The 18114-nt window shown below is 39.8% G+C and overlaps 1 protein-coding gene across 1 annotated transcript; it reads left to right on the forward strand.

Annotated features, from left to right (window-relative positions):
* Positions 1 to 1121: 1121 nt before the first annotated feature.
* vma21 (vacuolar ATPase assembly factor VMA21) lies at positions 1122 to 6769 on the forward strand. Its single transcript, XM_084042161.1, has 3 exons — positions 1122 to 1301; positions 3905 to 4014; positions 5265 to 6769. Exons 1-3 carry the CDS (start codon positions 1237 to 1239, stop codon positions 5405 to 5407), a joined length of 318 nt encoding a protein of 105 aa, XP_083898287.1. The 5' UTR covers positions 1122 to 1236; the 3' UTR covers positions 5408 to 6769.
* Positions 6770 to 18114: the final 11345 nt, after the last annotated feature.

Raw genomic sequence — 18114 nt, forward strand, 5'->3', positions numbered from 1 at the left:
TAGTGGTATGAGAATGGTCTTAAAGAAAACCGTTGTCATGACTTCTTCCAAAGTCAGAAATCCACAAGTCATTCATAATACATTTGAAATATTAAGTATGTATCAAGTAGGCCTAGGTCTGTAACTCTCATACCCCCATTTGCCACAGCGAAATGGGGCTCCTTGAAACAAAAAAAGTATGCGAACCACTGCTGTTATTTGTTTTTAAAAGTGCGAAATACATATAGCCTAGGTAGGCTACCAGTGGTTCTCAGATGTTTATCTCAAGGACCCCCACCTTTATATGACTGGCCGTGGACCCCACATCTGAAAAGATTTAGTGCCAGGGACCCCCACAACAGAAAAAAAAACATTATTCAGAATTTTCCATCTTTTTTCCCCCTCAAAAATAGCAGATCTACAGTGTGTTGTGAGCTTTTAGATCGGTTATTTTCAAATAGCCAAGTATAACACAGTGTAAAAGTGGTTACACTGATTGTGTGATTATCTAGTAACTAATTTAGCTGGGGACCCCCTGGAACGCCCTCAATGACCCCGGGCTGGGGTGGGGGTCCCCGGACCCCACTTTGAGATCCACTGCATTATACTGTTAAACAGTAGGTGGCGGGCGAGCGCTAGTCATGTGATGTGATGGGAGTGACTGTCATTGTCACATGATAATGTTGCCATATTGGCTTATTATAAGCGACTTTGTGCTTCTTTTTCTGTAAAGTTGCTGTTTTTTTGGCTTGTTTCCTAATGTTGTTTAAACCAGTGGTTCTTAAACATTTTCATGTCAGGGACACCCAAAGTAATATGTATCTGTCCACACGGACCCCAATCCGATTTTTTTTGTTGTGCAGGGACCTCGATCCATACCAGATTTGTGTTAAAATGTTTTTAAAAAGATATTAAAACATGTTCACCCTTTTCCCAAGATTTTCTTAAAACTAGCAGATCTACAACACAACGTGGGACAAGTTGTGAGCTTGTAGATCGGCTTTTTATTTTATTTTATATTTAATAGCCGAGGTTTAAAGTGCTCATATGTGGCCGCTTCTTTTGGGCTTGTTGTCATAGACCCGGTTGCTTATTTCTCTCACAAAACCTGGCAACACGGGTCAATGTCACAGTCACATGACCTAATGGGGAAGTAGAGGATTTTAAGCCACAACAACACTCTGTTAGAAAACCTGAAAGTCCTGCTCTAAATCTCATTTTTATCACACTTTAATTAATCATTCAATCACAACAGCGATGGACGGAACGACGGTCAGATCTTCACTAAACACCGCGCCTGGACCAGCACCTGATTTCAGGGGGTGAGATATTAATACAAAAACATAAAAAATGTCAGCAACGTCATAATAACCTCGCTTCACCAGGCTTTCCGCAGCACCTACGGGAAGCCTGGGTTCTATTGTGACTCAACCAGTGTGATCCGGTCTAGAGCCCCGCCTACTGTATCTGGTCATTTGCACGCACACATTCGTTCTCAAAATGTTTCCGTATCCGGTATAGACCCAGACCGGATCAGCAACCTGCAAAGCAACTTGGTCCCAGTCTAGCTTCAGCATAGCGAGCTAGCCTTAGTTAGCATTATTAGCTCTCTAGGCTGCTATAACCTCGCGTCACCGCGCTTTTAGACCAAGTTGCACTATCTCGAGGAAAAACGACTTATTTTCATTTTTCAGCAGGGTTTAAAAATGGCGACGTTTTGTCACTTGTTTTGACACCGTGTGCATGACGTTGTTGTGTCAACGAGACCAACTTTACCGTCTCTACAAATGAACGAATAGGCTCTATTCACAGCAGCCATACTATGAGGATATTCACAGGTATTACCAATGATACTAATGAAGCCATTCTGGTCAAACAGAGTCAGGGTGCTGATATTGTGCATGTTGGCTCACTGGAAACACTCGGTTACACCAGTGGGTCTACAGTTGGGGTCCAGGGACCCTCATGGGCTTCCAAATGGCCCCTTACAGGTGTGTAACTCTGAGAGTGTACAAATGGAACCAAATGGACCCTTACTATTTGGTTCCATTTGTACACTGTCAGAGTTATGGGGGTCGTGGAAACCACTGTGCTACACTAAATGGAACAGAGCCTTCATATTGGTAAAACCTGTGAATGTCTTCATAATATGGCTGCTGTGAATAGAGCCTATGATTGAATACTTTATTAACAGTTTGCTAAAAAAAAAAGCACAGAGGTACAGATTTATACAGAAGGATGCTAAAAGGATAACCCAAGAAAACTCATGTCATCCGCAATGGAAGAATGTGTCTATATCAGTGGATCTCAAAATGACCCCAAGAACTCTTGAGAGGGTACACACTCTGAGAGTGTCCAAAATGGACCCTTATACGGGTTAATTTGGTTCCATGTGTACACTCTCAGAGTTACAGACCTGTAAAGCAGTGGTTTTCAACCTTTTTTGCGTCAAGGACCCCCAAATTGATACATATTAGCCCAGGGACCCTAATTTGAAAATATATGCCAGGGACTCAACCATTTTGATTCCTTGGGGGTCCCAATCTACACAGTAGTGTCATCATCAGTGTTCATTTAACTCTGAGAGTGTACAAATGGAACCAAATGGACCGCTTCCATTTGTACACTCTTAGAGAGTTACAGACATATAAGGGTCAATTTGGTTCCTAATTATTAATTTGTCTGTGGACCCCCTGGAACCCTCTCAAGGACCACTGGTGGTCCCCGGACCACTGGTTGAAAACCACTGCTGTAAAGGGACCATTTGGAAAACATTGTGGGTCCCTGGACCCCACTTTGAATATTAGAGGATACAGACAGTAGTGGGTGCCTCAATGTGCTATTTTTTAAATCTTATTTTAAGTCAATAATAAAAGTATGCTTTGGAAAATGGTCTGAAATAATGTAAAGTATGATTTGTACATGCACAAAACATCATCAGTCCTAAATTCACCCATTCAATCAACTTAATGCCACAATGAGTGACCACAGGTTTTGTAGTATTAGTATTTTGGAGCAATTGTTGAAATATTAGACCATGAAACATTATTTTAATGAATACATTGTAATTTTGTCCAATCTGTATGGTAGAGTATGTTCATATGATATAACTTATACAATTGGGGTGGTTGTATTTTTGTCTCCCTGCTCTTCTATTGAGACATTTAGATCGTGTCAAAGGTCATGTCTCATCTAGACACAGGATCTGACACGGATTTTGTCCTGATGGTGAAGATTCAATTCATGCCTTTAGCAAGCAGGCTGGCTCTAAAATGTCAGCACTTGCGCAGGAAACCGTGTTCAAATCCAGGGTAGAAGAGGACGGTCACATAGTGCAGCTTTAAATGTCTAATGTTCAAATCATGTATCACCTTATTTCAGACTATTTTCCAAGGCATACATTTATTCTTCATTTTGGAAATGTTTTTACATTGAGGTGCCCAAACTTCCGGTTACCCTTTGAAGAAGACCCCTGGTCTGTGTCTATGTTGTCAGCTTTATTGTATGCTGCATTGATCATTCATTAATGACACTGTGTTCCACAGGGTTATGTATGTTATGTGTTTATGTAGTGAAACCACATTGCTGATTAAGGTTTCATGGGATGCAGTAAGCAATGGAGTGGTGTTATGTTTCGATATCATAATTTGTCACATCGTTCATAAATAGCATAATATTTAGCATAGCTATCATAATTGGACAATTTAACGTACTAGCCAGAAATTATTTTGTACAAAACACCAGCCTTGTATTTGGGAATTACTATCATCATAAACATGCACCAATAGTCTACTGTATATTTGTTGTTATTTTTGACTCGACTCTAAAAAGCTCTGAAGATGATAAATGTATCACAGCCTGGCTGGCTATAGCTGTCTTCTTTCTTTTTTATCAAAACAATTTTTTGAATTGTGTTTCTCTTCAGAAATGAGAGCTCCTTGGTGTCTGCTCTGAAGACATTGCTGTTTTTCACAGTCCTGATGATCACATTGCCCATAGGGTTGTACTTTGCATCAAAGGCCTACATCTTTGAGGGTAAGTTTTAAGTAGATTTTTCTTTCCTGCTTTTGTAAGAAAAAAGTTACCGTAGAATATAGCTACTCAAATCACATTTGTACAGGGACACTGTTTTATTCTTTTTATATGCAGTCTTGTCCTATTAATTATAAATGTGAAAATGTTCATACTATAACTGCATTATGTTTAATTATTTAATGAGGATAATAAATTGCGGTAACACTGGCCTTGTGGTAGGGCTGGGCGATATAAATTCATATCAATATATGATATAATTATTAGCCGATCTACAACCTTTGGCTGTCGGCTATTTAAAAAAAATGTGTGCGAAACCATTGTACAACAAAGTATAATCCAGGGTTAAGTGGTTAGAGTGAGATTTGTTTTCCTTTGTTTTCATTCAGAAAAATATAGGGAATAAAAACAAATGTAAAAAAAAACTGCCTCTTGTCTATTGGACACGAGCAAGATTAAGTCGGCTATTGGCTCTAAATATCGGGATGTGCTGAAGAAAGACACTGGTGCGGAAAGCACAAACGAGCTGGCCAGATGTGTGGAGAAACGGGATGACTGGAGTAGGGCTGGGGGGCGATGACCACATCACTGCCATACCACGGTCATGTATGCATACCACAGGGTCGAGTTCATAACCGCAACATTTTTTTAATTTGATTTTTTCCCCCAAATCCTTTTTGGGGTGCTGTTGGAAGTTATATGAGTGCATATTGTGTGATGTGTAAATGTAAAGTTTACCATAATAAAGAATTATCATTGTTAAGTGTTGATTATGACATGTCTATTCTAGTCTGCTTGTGTGCCAGGCGACTCGGCAAGTGTAACAACTTGTAGCTGGGGCGGGGTTGGGTCGGCTCTTAAAGAGCAAATCTACAAGCTCACTTTCAATCTTGTAGATCTATTTCCGGCAGCCGAGACTGTCATCGACTGACGGCACTGTCGCAAACAAATACGATGGCTTGTAATTTTCTTTCGAAACAAACAGGGGGACGGCTTCCCTTAATCGTTTATTTCAGTGGTTCTCAACCTTTCTGCCTGGCGACCCCCAAAATAGACTTGACCAAGTCACGTGACCCCCGCCCGCCGAACCGTGGGTAAACAGTGATTTTGTTACCGCGGTACCTAAAAATCCATACCGCCCCACGCCTAGACTGGAGACGCCGATGGAGGGCTCGTCTGAGGACAGCGTAGTAGAGAGAGAGAGAGCCTAGCCCAACCTCTGTCCTGATTGAAACCTCTCCTTTTCCTCTCAGGTTCCATGAAGATGTCAAGCTCTGACAGTTACTTCTACGCCGCCATCGTAGCGGTGCTGGCGGTCCATGTGGTCTTGGCTATGTTTGTTTACGTGGCGTGGAATGAAGGCTCTCCGAAAGCTGTAAAGGGCAAACATGACTAAGGCATGTCCTCGCCTCAACCCAACCACCAGAATAAAGAGAAAGGACATGGGGGCGGCGGAACCACAGCCCTCACCGCAGGCTATCCAAGCCCCAACCAATTGCACCATTTAGCAACCAGACGGCTAAGCGGATCTGGTTTGGAGCTGTGGTGTTTAAAACTGAGGTTAATGCCTGTCTGTGATTACTGTTTTTTTTCTCTGGGATGGGAGGTCTGTCTGGGATTCCTCTAGTCCTCAGCTATCCCCAGAATGGCTTTTGTATACATCGTCGCTTTTGTCGCGTGGAAACCTTGTACCGTCCAAAACTTGTTACTTTTCGGGAAATGTGGGGGGGAAAATAACCACTTTCACTTTAAAACAAACTTTTGTGTGATTCAGTAGTATGACAAAGTAGGGCATACATTTACCAGAAGTAAACCAACTGAAAAAGTTGAAATATGGAGATGCAAGGTTTCTACCTGACAGCAACGAGCTATGCTGTAAGTGCCATCACCACGGTACAAGGGTCATTACTGTATGTAGCAAACCATCTTAGTTGCTTGTGTCCTGTGTGTGTGTGTGAGTCCTCTTTTTGTGTGTGTGTGCGTGAGTCCTCTTTGTGTGTATGTGTGTGTGCGTACGTGCTGTACATGTACTGTACATGCATGTGAATGTGTGTGCTTACCACTTTTTTTACGTGCTGTCACGAAACTTGATTAATTTGTGTCTCATTGCTTTTTTTCACGTTCTATATTTCAAGCTTTTGTTTTTGTGAGTGTGTATACCATAGCATAGTTGTCTGTTAGTTGGTAACTATTTAAATTATTTTTGTCAAACGATTTCATGTTTTGTATTGACAAAGTTGGCCAATGTGACATGGTTTGGTATGAAGCAGATTAAAAAATCAAATATGAACCCAGTAAACTATAACCTGATCAGTTGTTTAAAACGTATTTTTGAAGCATTGAACAGAAACTCTTGCCTTCTATTTGAGATACCCATTAAAACAGTACAACAAATTATTAATTCTGTTAATTATTCTGTCACTGATACTGATGAATGTCAGAAGACAACAGCATATTTGAATAAGGCCTAAAAGGGAAAAAAAGGCAGAATTCTAAAATGTATTAACTATCTTTCAAAAAGCAAAAGCCAAGTTATTTTACTACGTGTGATATAGTTGCTGTTGATATTACACATTTTAAGTATACAAGGAAAGCCAAGATCAACTTTCAATATGTTTTACCACTTTGACCCAGGGACTCCTGTTGCCAGGGTTAAAGTGGGCATGTCATTATGGGCGAAGATTTTTGAAAATGGATTATAAGCTCACGGTGTGACGTGCTGTGAGCTTGCAAATGGACTATTTCTACTTTCTTTTTTCTTTTTTAAATGGGTCTTAAGTGGTGTGGTCCTGTGTGTTTGCCATGCTGTATCACGCAAGGGGCTTGGCTGGCTGTCTGTTGTATAGGCTTCTTCACCCAAAACTAAATCTGAACACATGTTTTTATTTACTCTGCTCCGTTCAGAACATCAAAACAAGCTCTGTGTGCGTGAGAGAATGGGAATCCTGCTGCTCCATGCCGCACTCCTAGATACACACAAATAGATAATGGAAAAGAAACACTCACACTTTCTGCAGCTTACACTATAAACAGTCAAAATGAGCAATGAGTCTCTCTCATGAAACACTAGACCAGAGAAGGCCACTGGGAGCATACAGATATTTAAAAATGTCATTGAATGTGCAAGCATGCGTGTTTACACATTGGATTTTTTTTGTATTGACAAAAATGCATATATATGTGACCGTATATTTGTACATAACTGTCAAAAGGACAGAACACCAAAAAGCTAGAGTTATTTCCATTGTGGTCCTTGTCCTGGCTTTGAATGTTTATGTGTATGTTTGCATAGAATTTTTAAATATCCATGTGCTCCAGTTCCTTTCCCTGTGTTGGTCTCTTGAAGTTACCCAGAGGTGCAACAGTTAATAGAACTTATCAATTTAATCGATTGTAAAAAATATATATAATAAAATGAATCGATATGAATAAAATTGATCGATTTTCTTTTTTTTCTCCAAAGAGCAAAAATAGACAATCTACAGGCTCATAATGCGTTGTTTCGACACGTGAGCTTAGATGGCTATTTTCTTTCTGACATCAATAGATAAGGTTAGCTTGCAGCTTCTGAAACTGCAACCAAAGACATCTTAAAATTGATTTACAAAATCCTCAAGCCAAATTTGGGAGATATTGTTTATTGCTATTTATTTATTCATTTTTTTGTTGACTGATCTCATGGAGGTGCTAGAGCAGGGGTCTTCAGACTTCAACAGGGGGTCTGGGATCCCTAGGGGTTCCTCTGTTACTACAGCGGGGCTGCCAAGTCTTTGTGTCATAGGATTTTTTTTTTCCATTAACAACTTGAACCCTTGCTAGCCTGGGACCAGACGAATTTGCGAGTAGTGATATAGTCTGGCTACGCCAGGCTATTTAAAGGAGGAGTTCACCCAAAAAATGACTTATTCTCTATCAATTGCACACCCTATGAAGCCTTGAATCCATGGATTCTTTTTTGTTTTTGTCGCATTCTTAAGCTAATAATTTGATTCCCGTCTCCTACCGGCTAATGTATCCGGTAGGAGACACAAAGAAGATTATTTGTGTCTCCTACCGGAAATACACACGGTCATCAAATTATTGTCTTAGGAATGCCACAAAAACAAAAATAAATCCATGAAATCAAGGCTTCATGGGGTGTGTAATTGATAGAAAATAAGTCATTTTTTGGGTGAACTCCTCCTTTAGTCCCCATGCTGTTGTGGGGTGGGTGATGGCTGATTTAAGTACTCACACCTGGACTGAGTCAAACTAATCTGGTTGTGTCAACACAACACACCTGTTATGCATCAAGCTAATGAATGCACACCTATATCAGCCTCCTCCGCATAGTCTGCAGAAAGAGCTTCTGTGATGACAGGACAGCATGTTTTATCTGCTTTTGGGTCATAGTTTGGGCATTTCAGTACAAAATGATACAAATATTTGTCAATATAATATAGCACTGCTTGGTGGTGAGACTGTCTATATAGGTGCTCATTTCATTCTCCACAGCATCCTTGTTAGTCAAGTCAGTTTGATTTGATTTATTTTGTATTAGGTTTAAAAAAATAACGCTTAACAAACACACTTCTCAAAGAAGAACGTCAAGGATAAAAACACAATCAAGTCAGACTTATTTCCATTGTGGTTCCTTTGTCTTGAACAAACAAACAAAGCAAAGAGCAATTCGATTATATAAAACACTTACTGTACAAGTCTATAAAAACAAAAAACTTAACGGCATATTAAACATTAAACATGACCATTCTCATTCTGCAACATTTTATAAAAGCCAGGATTTTACCTTTTTCTCAAAACGATGACAGCTAGTAGGCCTAGGCTACTCTTTGTCAGCGGTAACACGTTACATGTTGCTGCCTCACCATATCTAAAGATTTACCCATATTAGTTTTAAACCTGGGCAAGTACAGGTCTACAATGCTGGCTCTACTGAGGTGGACAATGATTAAGCTCGTTGGGGGCTATCTTAATACAGATTTATATTTAAAAAAAAACACGTTTAGCTGTAATTGTACTGACTTAGCGCAGTGGTTTTCAAATTGGGGTCCTTGAGCGCAATGAGCAAGTTCCAGGGGGTTCCTAGCTAAATGATTGATAGTTGGTAAACAAATGGACCCCTATGGGTCTGTAACTCTGAGCACACGCTGGACAATTTGTGCACACTCAGAGATCATGGGGGGTCTGATGCATACCAAAATGGGGGTCCTTGAAATCAAAAAGTTTGAGAACCATTGACCTCGCGTCCAGAGGGAGTCGGCCCAACTGCTGGAAGTGCTGTGGACCAAAATGGTCCACAGCACTGACATGGCATAATCAAAACAACATAAAACAAGAGAAGACTAGCCGACCTGTGTCCATAAATGGAGCTATATTCTGGCCAAGAATTGGGTTCTGCTCTTCACCTTGCTTATGATCTTTAATGCCATAGTTCCACCTCCCAGGGTGCAATCTAACATGCAAACCACGGTAGCTAACTGAGGATTTTGCAGGAAAAGTCATGACCCCCTGAAGACGATATCGGGCGAAGCCAATTTGCACAGCCTCGGTTGGGAAACGAGATGTAATCAGTTTTGGCCACTGGACAAGTGGATAACTTGTCTGTGTGGGACATATCTTAATATTGAATTCCTCGCTAAGAATGGCCCAGTAGCTTTACCACATCCTCATCTGGCTGAGTTTCAGCATTATTAGTAGCTTGCAGGTCATTAATATTAATAAAAAAAAACAACTAGGGACCCAAAACACTCCCTTGTGGGGCCCTGCAAGTCACAGGCTGAGCCTATATGCAAGATGGCCTTAAAAGAGTTTTGGTCCCTGTCGGAGAGATGGCAGATAAACCATTTCAGGTTGGAAGGGCTTTAGCGTAGCAGAAAGTTTATTAAAAAATAAGCTGTGGTCAACTGTGTCGAAGGCCTTTTGTTCCAGGGCACAAAATCACAACTTGCTTTCATCCACTGTCTGCCTGTATTATATGTTCTCAATGTGATATCAGTCCGACTAGTAATACCCCTTTGTGTCCATATACAGTATGGAGATGTCTGTATCTGTCAGTCCTTGTCCCTTTCATGCTCATATATGGAGATCCCTGATGTCATCAGTATATGCCCATATATTGGAATGCCCATATATGGGCAAATTGGTTGGATCGGCGGTTCTGGACAACTGGATACCGAACTACTCGACAACGGGCACCGCACTCCCTCGAGTCCTTGCCGCTGAGTTTGAAGTCGGTCGGTCCCATATATGCACATGACCATTTATGGGCATAGCGGTCGGATCTGTGGCTCTGGACAACCGGATCTCTGTATCTGACAGTCCTTGTCCCTTTTATGCCCATATATAGAGATTACTGATGTCATCAGTATACACCCATATATGGGCATGCCCCCTTTTGTGCCCAAAAAATGGAGCTGACTGATTTGCTTGCGCCTAATTCCATGACGACACATTGAGGTTAGACAACACACTCCATATTTGGGCGTAGCTGCATTGGGAACTCCTTACATGGTTATGGCTGAGTCATGGTGACATGAGCGTGACGATGTGGTCCGCCGGCCCGCCGGGCAGTCCTCCCGTAAGCCAATTTTAATATAAGAATATTGTATACAGCTTAAGTGTTTAACATGTCTGACACACACACTGTGTGCCAGTGTGTGTGTGTGTGTGTGTGTGTGTGTGTGTGTGTGGGGAGGGAGGTCTCAGCTATTGTCAGATGAGGAAAAAAGGGTGGGAACCACTGGCCCATGAGCCAGAGACCCCTCAGATAAGGCCCTCCTGGTTGTTCTTAAAACTACGCAAATAAAGTTCCCGGTCATTATCATAACTCGCACTCAAATTAGTTTGACTCAGTTGGAAGCCATGCTGTGGTATCCAGACATGCTATGGTTGCCAAACGCACATTGCTTTTTGTGGTCAGTGTTTGGCATTGGTGCTCAAGTACAGTACTTTTTTACTTAAGTAAATCTTTGAGGTATAGGCTACTTTTACTTTACTGGAGTACTTCCAATCTTCTATACTTTTACTTCTACTCCAATACATCTCTGAGAAAGATATTGTACTTCTACTCCACTACAATTATTTGAAATGTTGATTTGTATTACTAAATATACATTAGCCACTTAAGTTCTATATATTCAAGCTCACAACGTGTCGCATCGTGACGCGTTGTGAGCTTGTAGATCTGCTATTTTCAATGGGGACATTCTGCTTAATGAGTACTTTTACTTTTGGTACTTTAAGTATATTTTGATGCCAATACTTCTGTACTTTTTCAGAAGTACCAAAGTACTCAAGTAGATTTTGAATACTGGACTTTTACTTAGTTGTAACAGTAGTAATTCTACATGATGGTATTGATACTTTTACTTAAGTAAACACCACTGGTGTTTGTGGTAATTGAAAAGATACTAGACAGGTACATTATGGCAAACAGAAGGCCTAATCCTACATGAGTGGGGTTAAAATTGTACAGCTACGTTTTGTGGGTTTTGAGTCCCCCTAGTGGTGTAAACTTGAGTCCTACAGTATTATCTCTTTAAATGCATTTCCCCCCTTTATTATAAATCACTTTTATTTTCACTGTAAGCTTTGCACACATTCTGAAGGATCTACAACTTTTTTAATTTGGGGTTCAAGGACCCCCTAATTAATATGCATTTACCCCCATCTGAAAAGTATTTGTGCCAGGGAAACCCAGAAGAGAAGAATTGTGTAAAAAGAAGAAGAAGAAGAAATAAATAAATCTAAATTATTCCAAATCTTTCGCATTTTCTCCCTAAATTGCACATCTGTCCCATAAAGGTCCCATCTCTGTGATCTAAACCAGTCGTCCTCAAAATATTCATGTCAAGAACCCCCATGTTTTTGCCAGGGACCCCTTTACAAGACTTCCGTTTCACAAGTATTCCAAATTTGTCACATTTTCTACATTTTTTTAATAGCAGATTTACAAGCGACACATCTCCACTCTACTAGTGGGTCCTTGTTCTCTGAACGTTCAGAGAACAAGGACCCACTGTTCTCTTGTTTTGATGTTTTGCTGTATTTTAGTATTTTGCTTTGTTAAACCCCCTTTAAACATTAGGAGGAGTGCAATGCAACATAAAATGTATTATTATTATTAGTGTGGTTGCCCTAACAGGGCAACCAGACTATAGTACTCTATACACTTTATTTCTTTCTTTATTTATTTATAGATAAACAATACTTTACAGCGCATCTCCTCCCACAGTCTTTATCCCCCAATGTCGTGCCATATATCAAAATGACCGTCTTGAACGGGAATCGTGCGCGTGTATAGGGCTAAGAGATTGGTTGAATAGTTTAATTGATATTAATTTATTAGTGCATTAAATTTCCCCATCCACTTTAATGTAAAAGTCAAAAAACTCAAATTCAAGTATTTTTTTCTCAGAAACCTTAACAGCTAGAGTTATCAGATTTGGAGGGATAATTTATAATTAAGTCCCAAATTATTTAACAAAATATCACACCATTCGGCCTCATGGTGGCGCTATAACAGCCCCCTTTACGTTTTGGCCCGTAACTCTTGAACCGTAGGTCCTAAAATCAAAATTTCTTTTCACCTGGATTCCTTGGGTCACGACGCATCTCCCCATATAGGCCACGCCCATTTGCGTCAGGATAGATTTTTTGATATTGATTTATTTCTGCATTAAATTTCCCCATCCACTTTAATGGGAATTGCAAAAACTCCCATTCAAGTATTTTTTTCTCGGAAACCGTAAGGGCTACAGTTACAAGATTTGGAGGGGAGGTTAATAGTTTTTTGAAAAATTATTAAGAAAATAATCACAACAGTCGGCCACATGGTGGCGCTATAACAGCCCCCTTTACCTTTTGGCCTATAACTCTTGAACCGTAGGTCGTAAAATCAAATTTTTTTCCCCTGGATTCCTTGGGTCACGACGCATCTTCCCATATAGGCCACGCCCATTTGCGTCAGGATAGATTTTCCGCCATTTTGAATTTTCTTCAAAACACACTTTTTGCTCCTTTTCCTTCAATTTTTTTCCAAATCTCACACAAATCGGTACACGTGATCTATGGACCCATGCGATAAAGATATCCAAGCGGAATTTTGATAGTCCGTACCGTCCGTCCGTAAATGGCTTCCAAAGTTAGCAGGAGGGGCCCGTTTGACCAAAAATGCCATAAATCACGAACGAAACGTCCGGTCAATCCCAAATTTGAATCACATGTCGAGGGTGGTATACTAAACCAATCCCCAAAAGCATTTCTACTTTGATCCATAGGGGGCGCCACGAATGCTCGAAATGTAACCGTTTGATGCAAAAACCTTATTTTGGGGGGATCGATCCTCTCAAAATGAAACGCAAGCCATCTCAGGAGTGACGACACAATGTAATTGGCGCAGCCTCCGACGTTATTCCTCCCAGCGTATTCCTCGAGTCCCGGCGGCCGCGACCCGCGACCGGCGTCGGCGCAACCACACTCTGCAATTTCCCCGGAATTGCGACGCGTCTAGTTATTATTGTTATTATTATTATTATTATTATTATTATCATTATCATTATCATTATTATTATCATCAATATTATTATTATTATTATTATTATTATTATTATTATTATTAGTATTATCATCATCATTATCATTATTATTATTATTATTTTTATTATTATTAGTATTATCATCATCATCATTATCATTATTATTATTATTATCATCATTATTATTATCATTATATCTCACCAGCTAAATGTCATTCATATGTTCTTATTATTACCAGCAGAGGGCAGACTTGCAGGCCTATAGCTGTTATGTGTGGAGCAGTGGCGTCTGTCTGGTTGCATCACCAGTGGTGGACAAAGTACTCATTAGTACTTGAGTCAAAGTATCGATACTCATGGTCAAATATTACTCCACTACAAGTGAAAGCTGCTCTGTCAACTTTGTACTTGAGTTAAAGCAGTGTTTCTCAAACTTTTCCAGGTCAAGGACCTCCAAATTGATACGTATTTGGCCGCCAACCCCTATCTGAAAATGTTTTGTGCCAGGGACCCCCAGAAGATATTTTTTGATATTTTTAGGAAATGTTCAAAAACAGCAGATGTACAAGCTCACAGCGTGGCACAACGTGATGTGTTGTGAGCTTGTAGATCTACAATGTTTTTCCACCATATTTGAAATAGGGCTTCAGTACTTAATTCATAATGTACGTAAAAATACAAATACTCAAGTAAAGCACAGATACTCGATAAATGTAGTTGAGTAAAGCAGTGCTTCTCAAAGTGGGGTCATTGAGGGGGTTCCAGGGGGTCCCAGCAAAAGTACAGTTAATACAGCGTCACAATCATTTTAACCACTTTATTTATACGTTGGCTATTCAAAAATAGCAGCTGCTCTTCCACCTTGTACATCTGCTATTTCTGAAAAAATATCACAAATGTTTGAGAAATTTTGAATAATTTTGAATTATCATTTTAAAAAAAGTGGCCAAAGAGCCTACATATTAATAGGCTCTATGCACAGCAGCCATATTGTGAAGACATGCACAGGTGTTACCAATAATACTAATGAAGGCTCTGTTCCATTCTGGTCAAACAGAGTCAGGGTGCTGATATTGTGCATGTTGGCTCACTGGAAACACTCTGTTACACCAGTGGGTCTAAAATGTGGGTCCAGGGACCCTCATGGTTCCTTAAGGGGTTTCCAAATGGCCCCTTACGAGTGTTTAACTCTGAGAGTGTACAAATGGAACCATTTGTACACTCAGAGTTATGGGGGTCGTGGAAATTGAAAAATCTGAGAACCACGGTGCTACACTAAATGGAACAGAGCCTTCATTAGTATCATTGTGAATGTCTTCACAATATGGCTGCTGTGCATAGAGCCTATTTGGGGGTCCTTGACACTAAAAAGTTTGAGAACCACTGAAGTACAGTTTACTCAAGTAATGGACGTATACTGCCCACTACCGTCTGTCAGGGAGGGAGACAACATGTAAGCAGTGGTGGAAAGTAGTACATTTACTTAAGTACTGTACTTATTACTGTACAATTTTGAAGATTTTGTTTTGCTTTACTGGAGTATTTCCAATTTTCAGTACTTCTACTCAACTACATCTCAGAGTAGCCTACTTGTACTTTTACTCCACTACAATTATTTGAAAACTTTAGGTACTAGTTACTTTGTACATTACTTTTACTTGTAACAGAGTATTTCTGCGTTTGCAGTATTGATGCTTTTACTTAAGTAAAATATCTGAGCACTTCTTCCACCACTGCATGTAAGGGAGGGAGATGGCAGTAGAGGACTTTATTACCACCACTGGAGAACACTCCACACAAGCTGGAATATCACAAATTGACCTGTAAGGGTCCATTTGGTTTCAGTTGTACACTCTCAGAGTTACAGGCCGGTAAGAGTCCATCAATCATTTAGCTAGTGAAACACTCACGGACCCCTGGGGTCCCCAGACCCCAGTTTCAGAACCACTGGAATATCATACAATGTCTTTTTCTGCTATCTTAACCACTTTCAACCTGGTGCCACTATTTTATACAAGCTATTATTTTATACAAGCTGTGATATGAGCTTATATTGAACAGCTATTTATTATGCTAAAACAAAGCATGAAATACGGCTTAAGTGGTCAATAAATTAGTCTATGCTGTTATGTTGCAAAACATAGTTGGTAAGAATATTTTAGGCAAATAAAAAATGAACACACACACACACACACACACACACACACACACACACACACACACACACACACACACACAGACACAGACACAGACACACAGACACACAGACAGACAGACAGATAGACAGACAGACAGACAGACAGACAGGTTTGTATTACATCAACGTTTTAGGACAACGATTTTAAGAATCCCATTCTTAATAAATTAACATTAGTTACTCCACTACATCTCAGAGGAAAATATAGTACTTTTACTCCACTACAATTATATGAAAACTTTAGTTAATAGTTACTTTGTAGATTTTGATTATTATTACAAAACACACTAACCACTTCAGCCCTATATATATTTCAGCCATTTGAAAATAGCAGATCTACAAGCTCTCATGTTGCGATGTGACGCATTGTGAGCTTGTAGATCAGCTATTTTCACAATGTTTTGTATACATTTTGAACTTGTGAACACGTGAAATGGGACATTCTGCACAATGAGTACTACTACTACTTGTAACAGAGTATATTACATAGCAGTATTGATACTTTTACTTAAGTAAAACATGTGAGTACTTTTTCCATCACTGCACACACACACACACACACACACACACACACACACACACACACACACACACACACACACACACACACACACACACACACACACACACACACACACACACACACACACACACACACACACACACACACACACACACACACACACGTAGTAGTAACAACTTTGACAGAACATAATTTACAAGCTATAACTAGCTTTAACACAGTTAGTGTCTATAAAAATCCACACAGCAGCCGTCGTCATTCCTGGAGCTACACTATAATTATCACTTCCTCAGGATGTACGAACACAATGAATTATGACCATCCTACTTATAGTGAGCTGATCACATTGGTGCCAATTTCACCTCAGGAACTATAAAGTGCCCAATGTGTTGACAACCCCTTCAGCAACCTTCAGAAATCTTTTAGCACATTACAGTATATGAAATATAACTCTTATAGTAGCCTAATACTTCAATATCGCACTTACAGTAGCCTAATACCACTTACAGTAGCTTAATACAGTAGCCTAATATTTTAATATAAAACTTACAGCCTAATACAGTAGTTTTCAAACTTTTTCGTGCGTAGGACCCCCAAATTGATATGTACTCGGCCGTGGCGCCCCCCATCTAAAAAGGTTTTGTGCCAGGGACCCCATAAGAGAAGATTTATGTTTAAAGAAATTCATGTTTGACGTGCTTTTTGTTCTAACATTTTCTTTTCTTTTTCTTTCCTGAACCCCCAACAACCTACTTTTCTGGTCGTTGAAAATGATTCAAAAATAAACTGATACTCAGTTTTTTTTTACCATGACACACATATACAGTTTACTGGAAATTGGGAGCATACCAGTTCAAACTTGTAAGGGCGGCTTCCCAGACATGATCACCCCGTCTCACTTATGTCAAGGTTTTTCATGCCATCGGTGCCATCTGCTGTGCTTCCCGGGCAAGTATGAGTACAACATATGGGTATGCAGAAAATGCAACGCCCACACAGGCTGAATATACAAAGCGCTCGCTAAAGCAAACTGTATAGTGTTTAACAGGTGCAAATGTTTATTTACATCATGCTGGCCTTGACAAAAACAGCATGCATGTTCTTAAATGCATTTCAAAGCAGTGTTCACTATAGCATTGGTTCTCAAAGTTGGGTCAAATTTGTTGATATAGCGTGTCACAATCATTTTAACCACTTTAACAAAAGCTTTTTTTTTTTAAAGATCTTGAAAATTGTAAATCTATGAATATATTTTTAAAGAGAGCAGTTTTAACTCAAATCTTTGCTTCTGGAGGTCCCTGGCACAACATATTTCTGCGATGGGGGTCTGCAGCCAAATTCATATAATTTTGGGGGTCCTTGACATGAAAACGTTTGGGAACTATACTGCACTAAAGCACTGCTGTGCCCTGAAGAAAAAGGTCAAGCATGTGGACACTATAACCTATAGGGATACTCAACTTAACACCGCTCAGGGGCCACAAGCTAAATGCAGTTGTGTCCGAGGGCCTTGACCTAGAATTTCTAGTTTTTTTGGTTTCAAGCCACTTGGATTAGGGTTGTGCACAGCAACTCATTTCACTGATGTTTAAAAAAAGCTTTCATAACAGACTACACGACTAGTCTTAAATTAAGGAAACACATAAAAAACATTATTCACAAACTGTGAACAGAACAGAATGTGGACATATTGCACTCGCAATAAATCAGAGAATGGTAAATATATCTCTGGCCAAGATGGCTTGTTATTTACCTCCATGAAAGCACATTCTTCCGCCCATGTTTGTTGAAATGTCCTTTAATCACTAATGTTAATGATTTAACTTGGTCTTATTTTCATAATTTGT

This window comes from Gymnoscopelus microlampas (assembly GCF_963454915.1).
Source record: "Gymnoscopelus microlampas genome assembly, chromosome: 18".
NCBI lineage: Eukaryota > Metazoa > Chordata > Actinopteri > Myctophiformes > Myctophidae > Gymnoscopelus > Gymnoscopelus microlampas.

Coding starts and splice junctions, on each gene's coding strand:
- vma21 (XM_084042161.1), top strand. CDS start 1,237: ATGGACGGAACGACGGTCAGATCTTCACTAAACACCGCGCCTGGACCA. Junction 1,302..3,904: donor CCAGCACCTGATTTCAGGGG/GTGAGATATTAA, acceptor GTTTCTCTTCAG/AAATGAGAGCTCCTTGGTGT. Junction 4,015..5,264: donor AAAGGCCTACATCTTTGAGG/GTAAGTTTTAAG, acceptor TTTTCCTCTCAG/GTTCCATGAAGATGTCAAGC.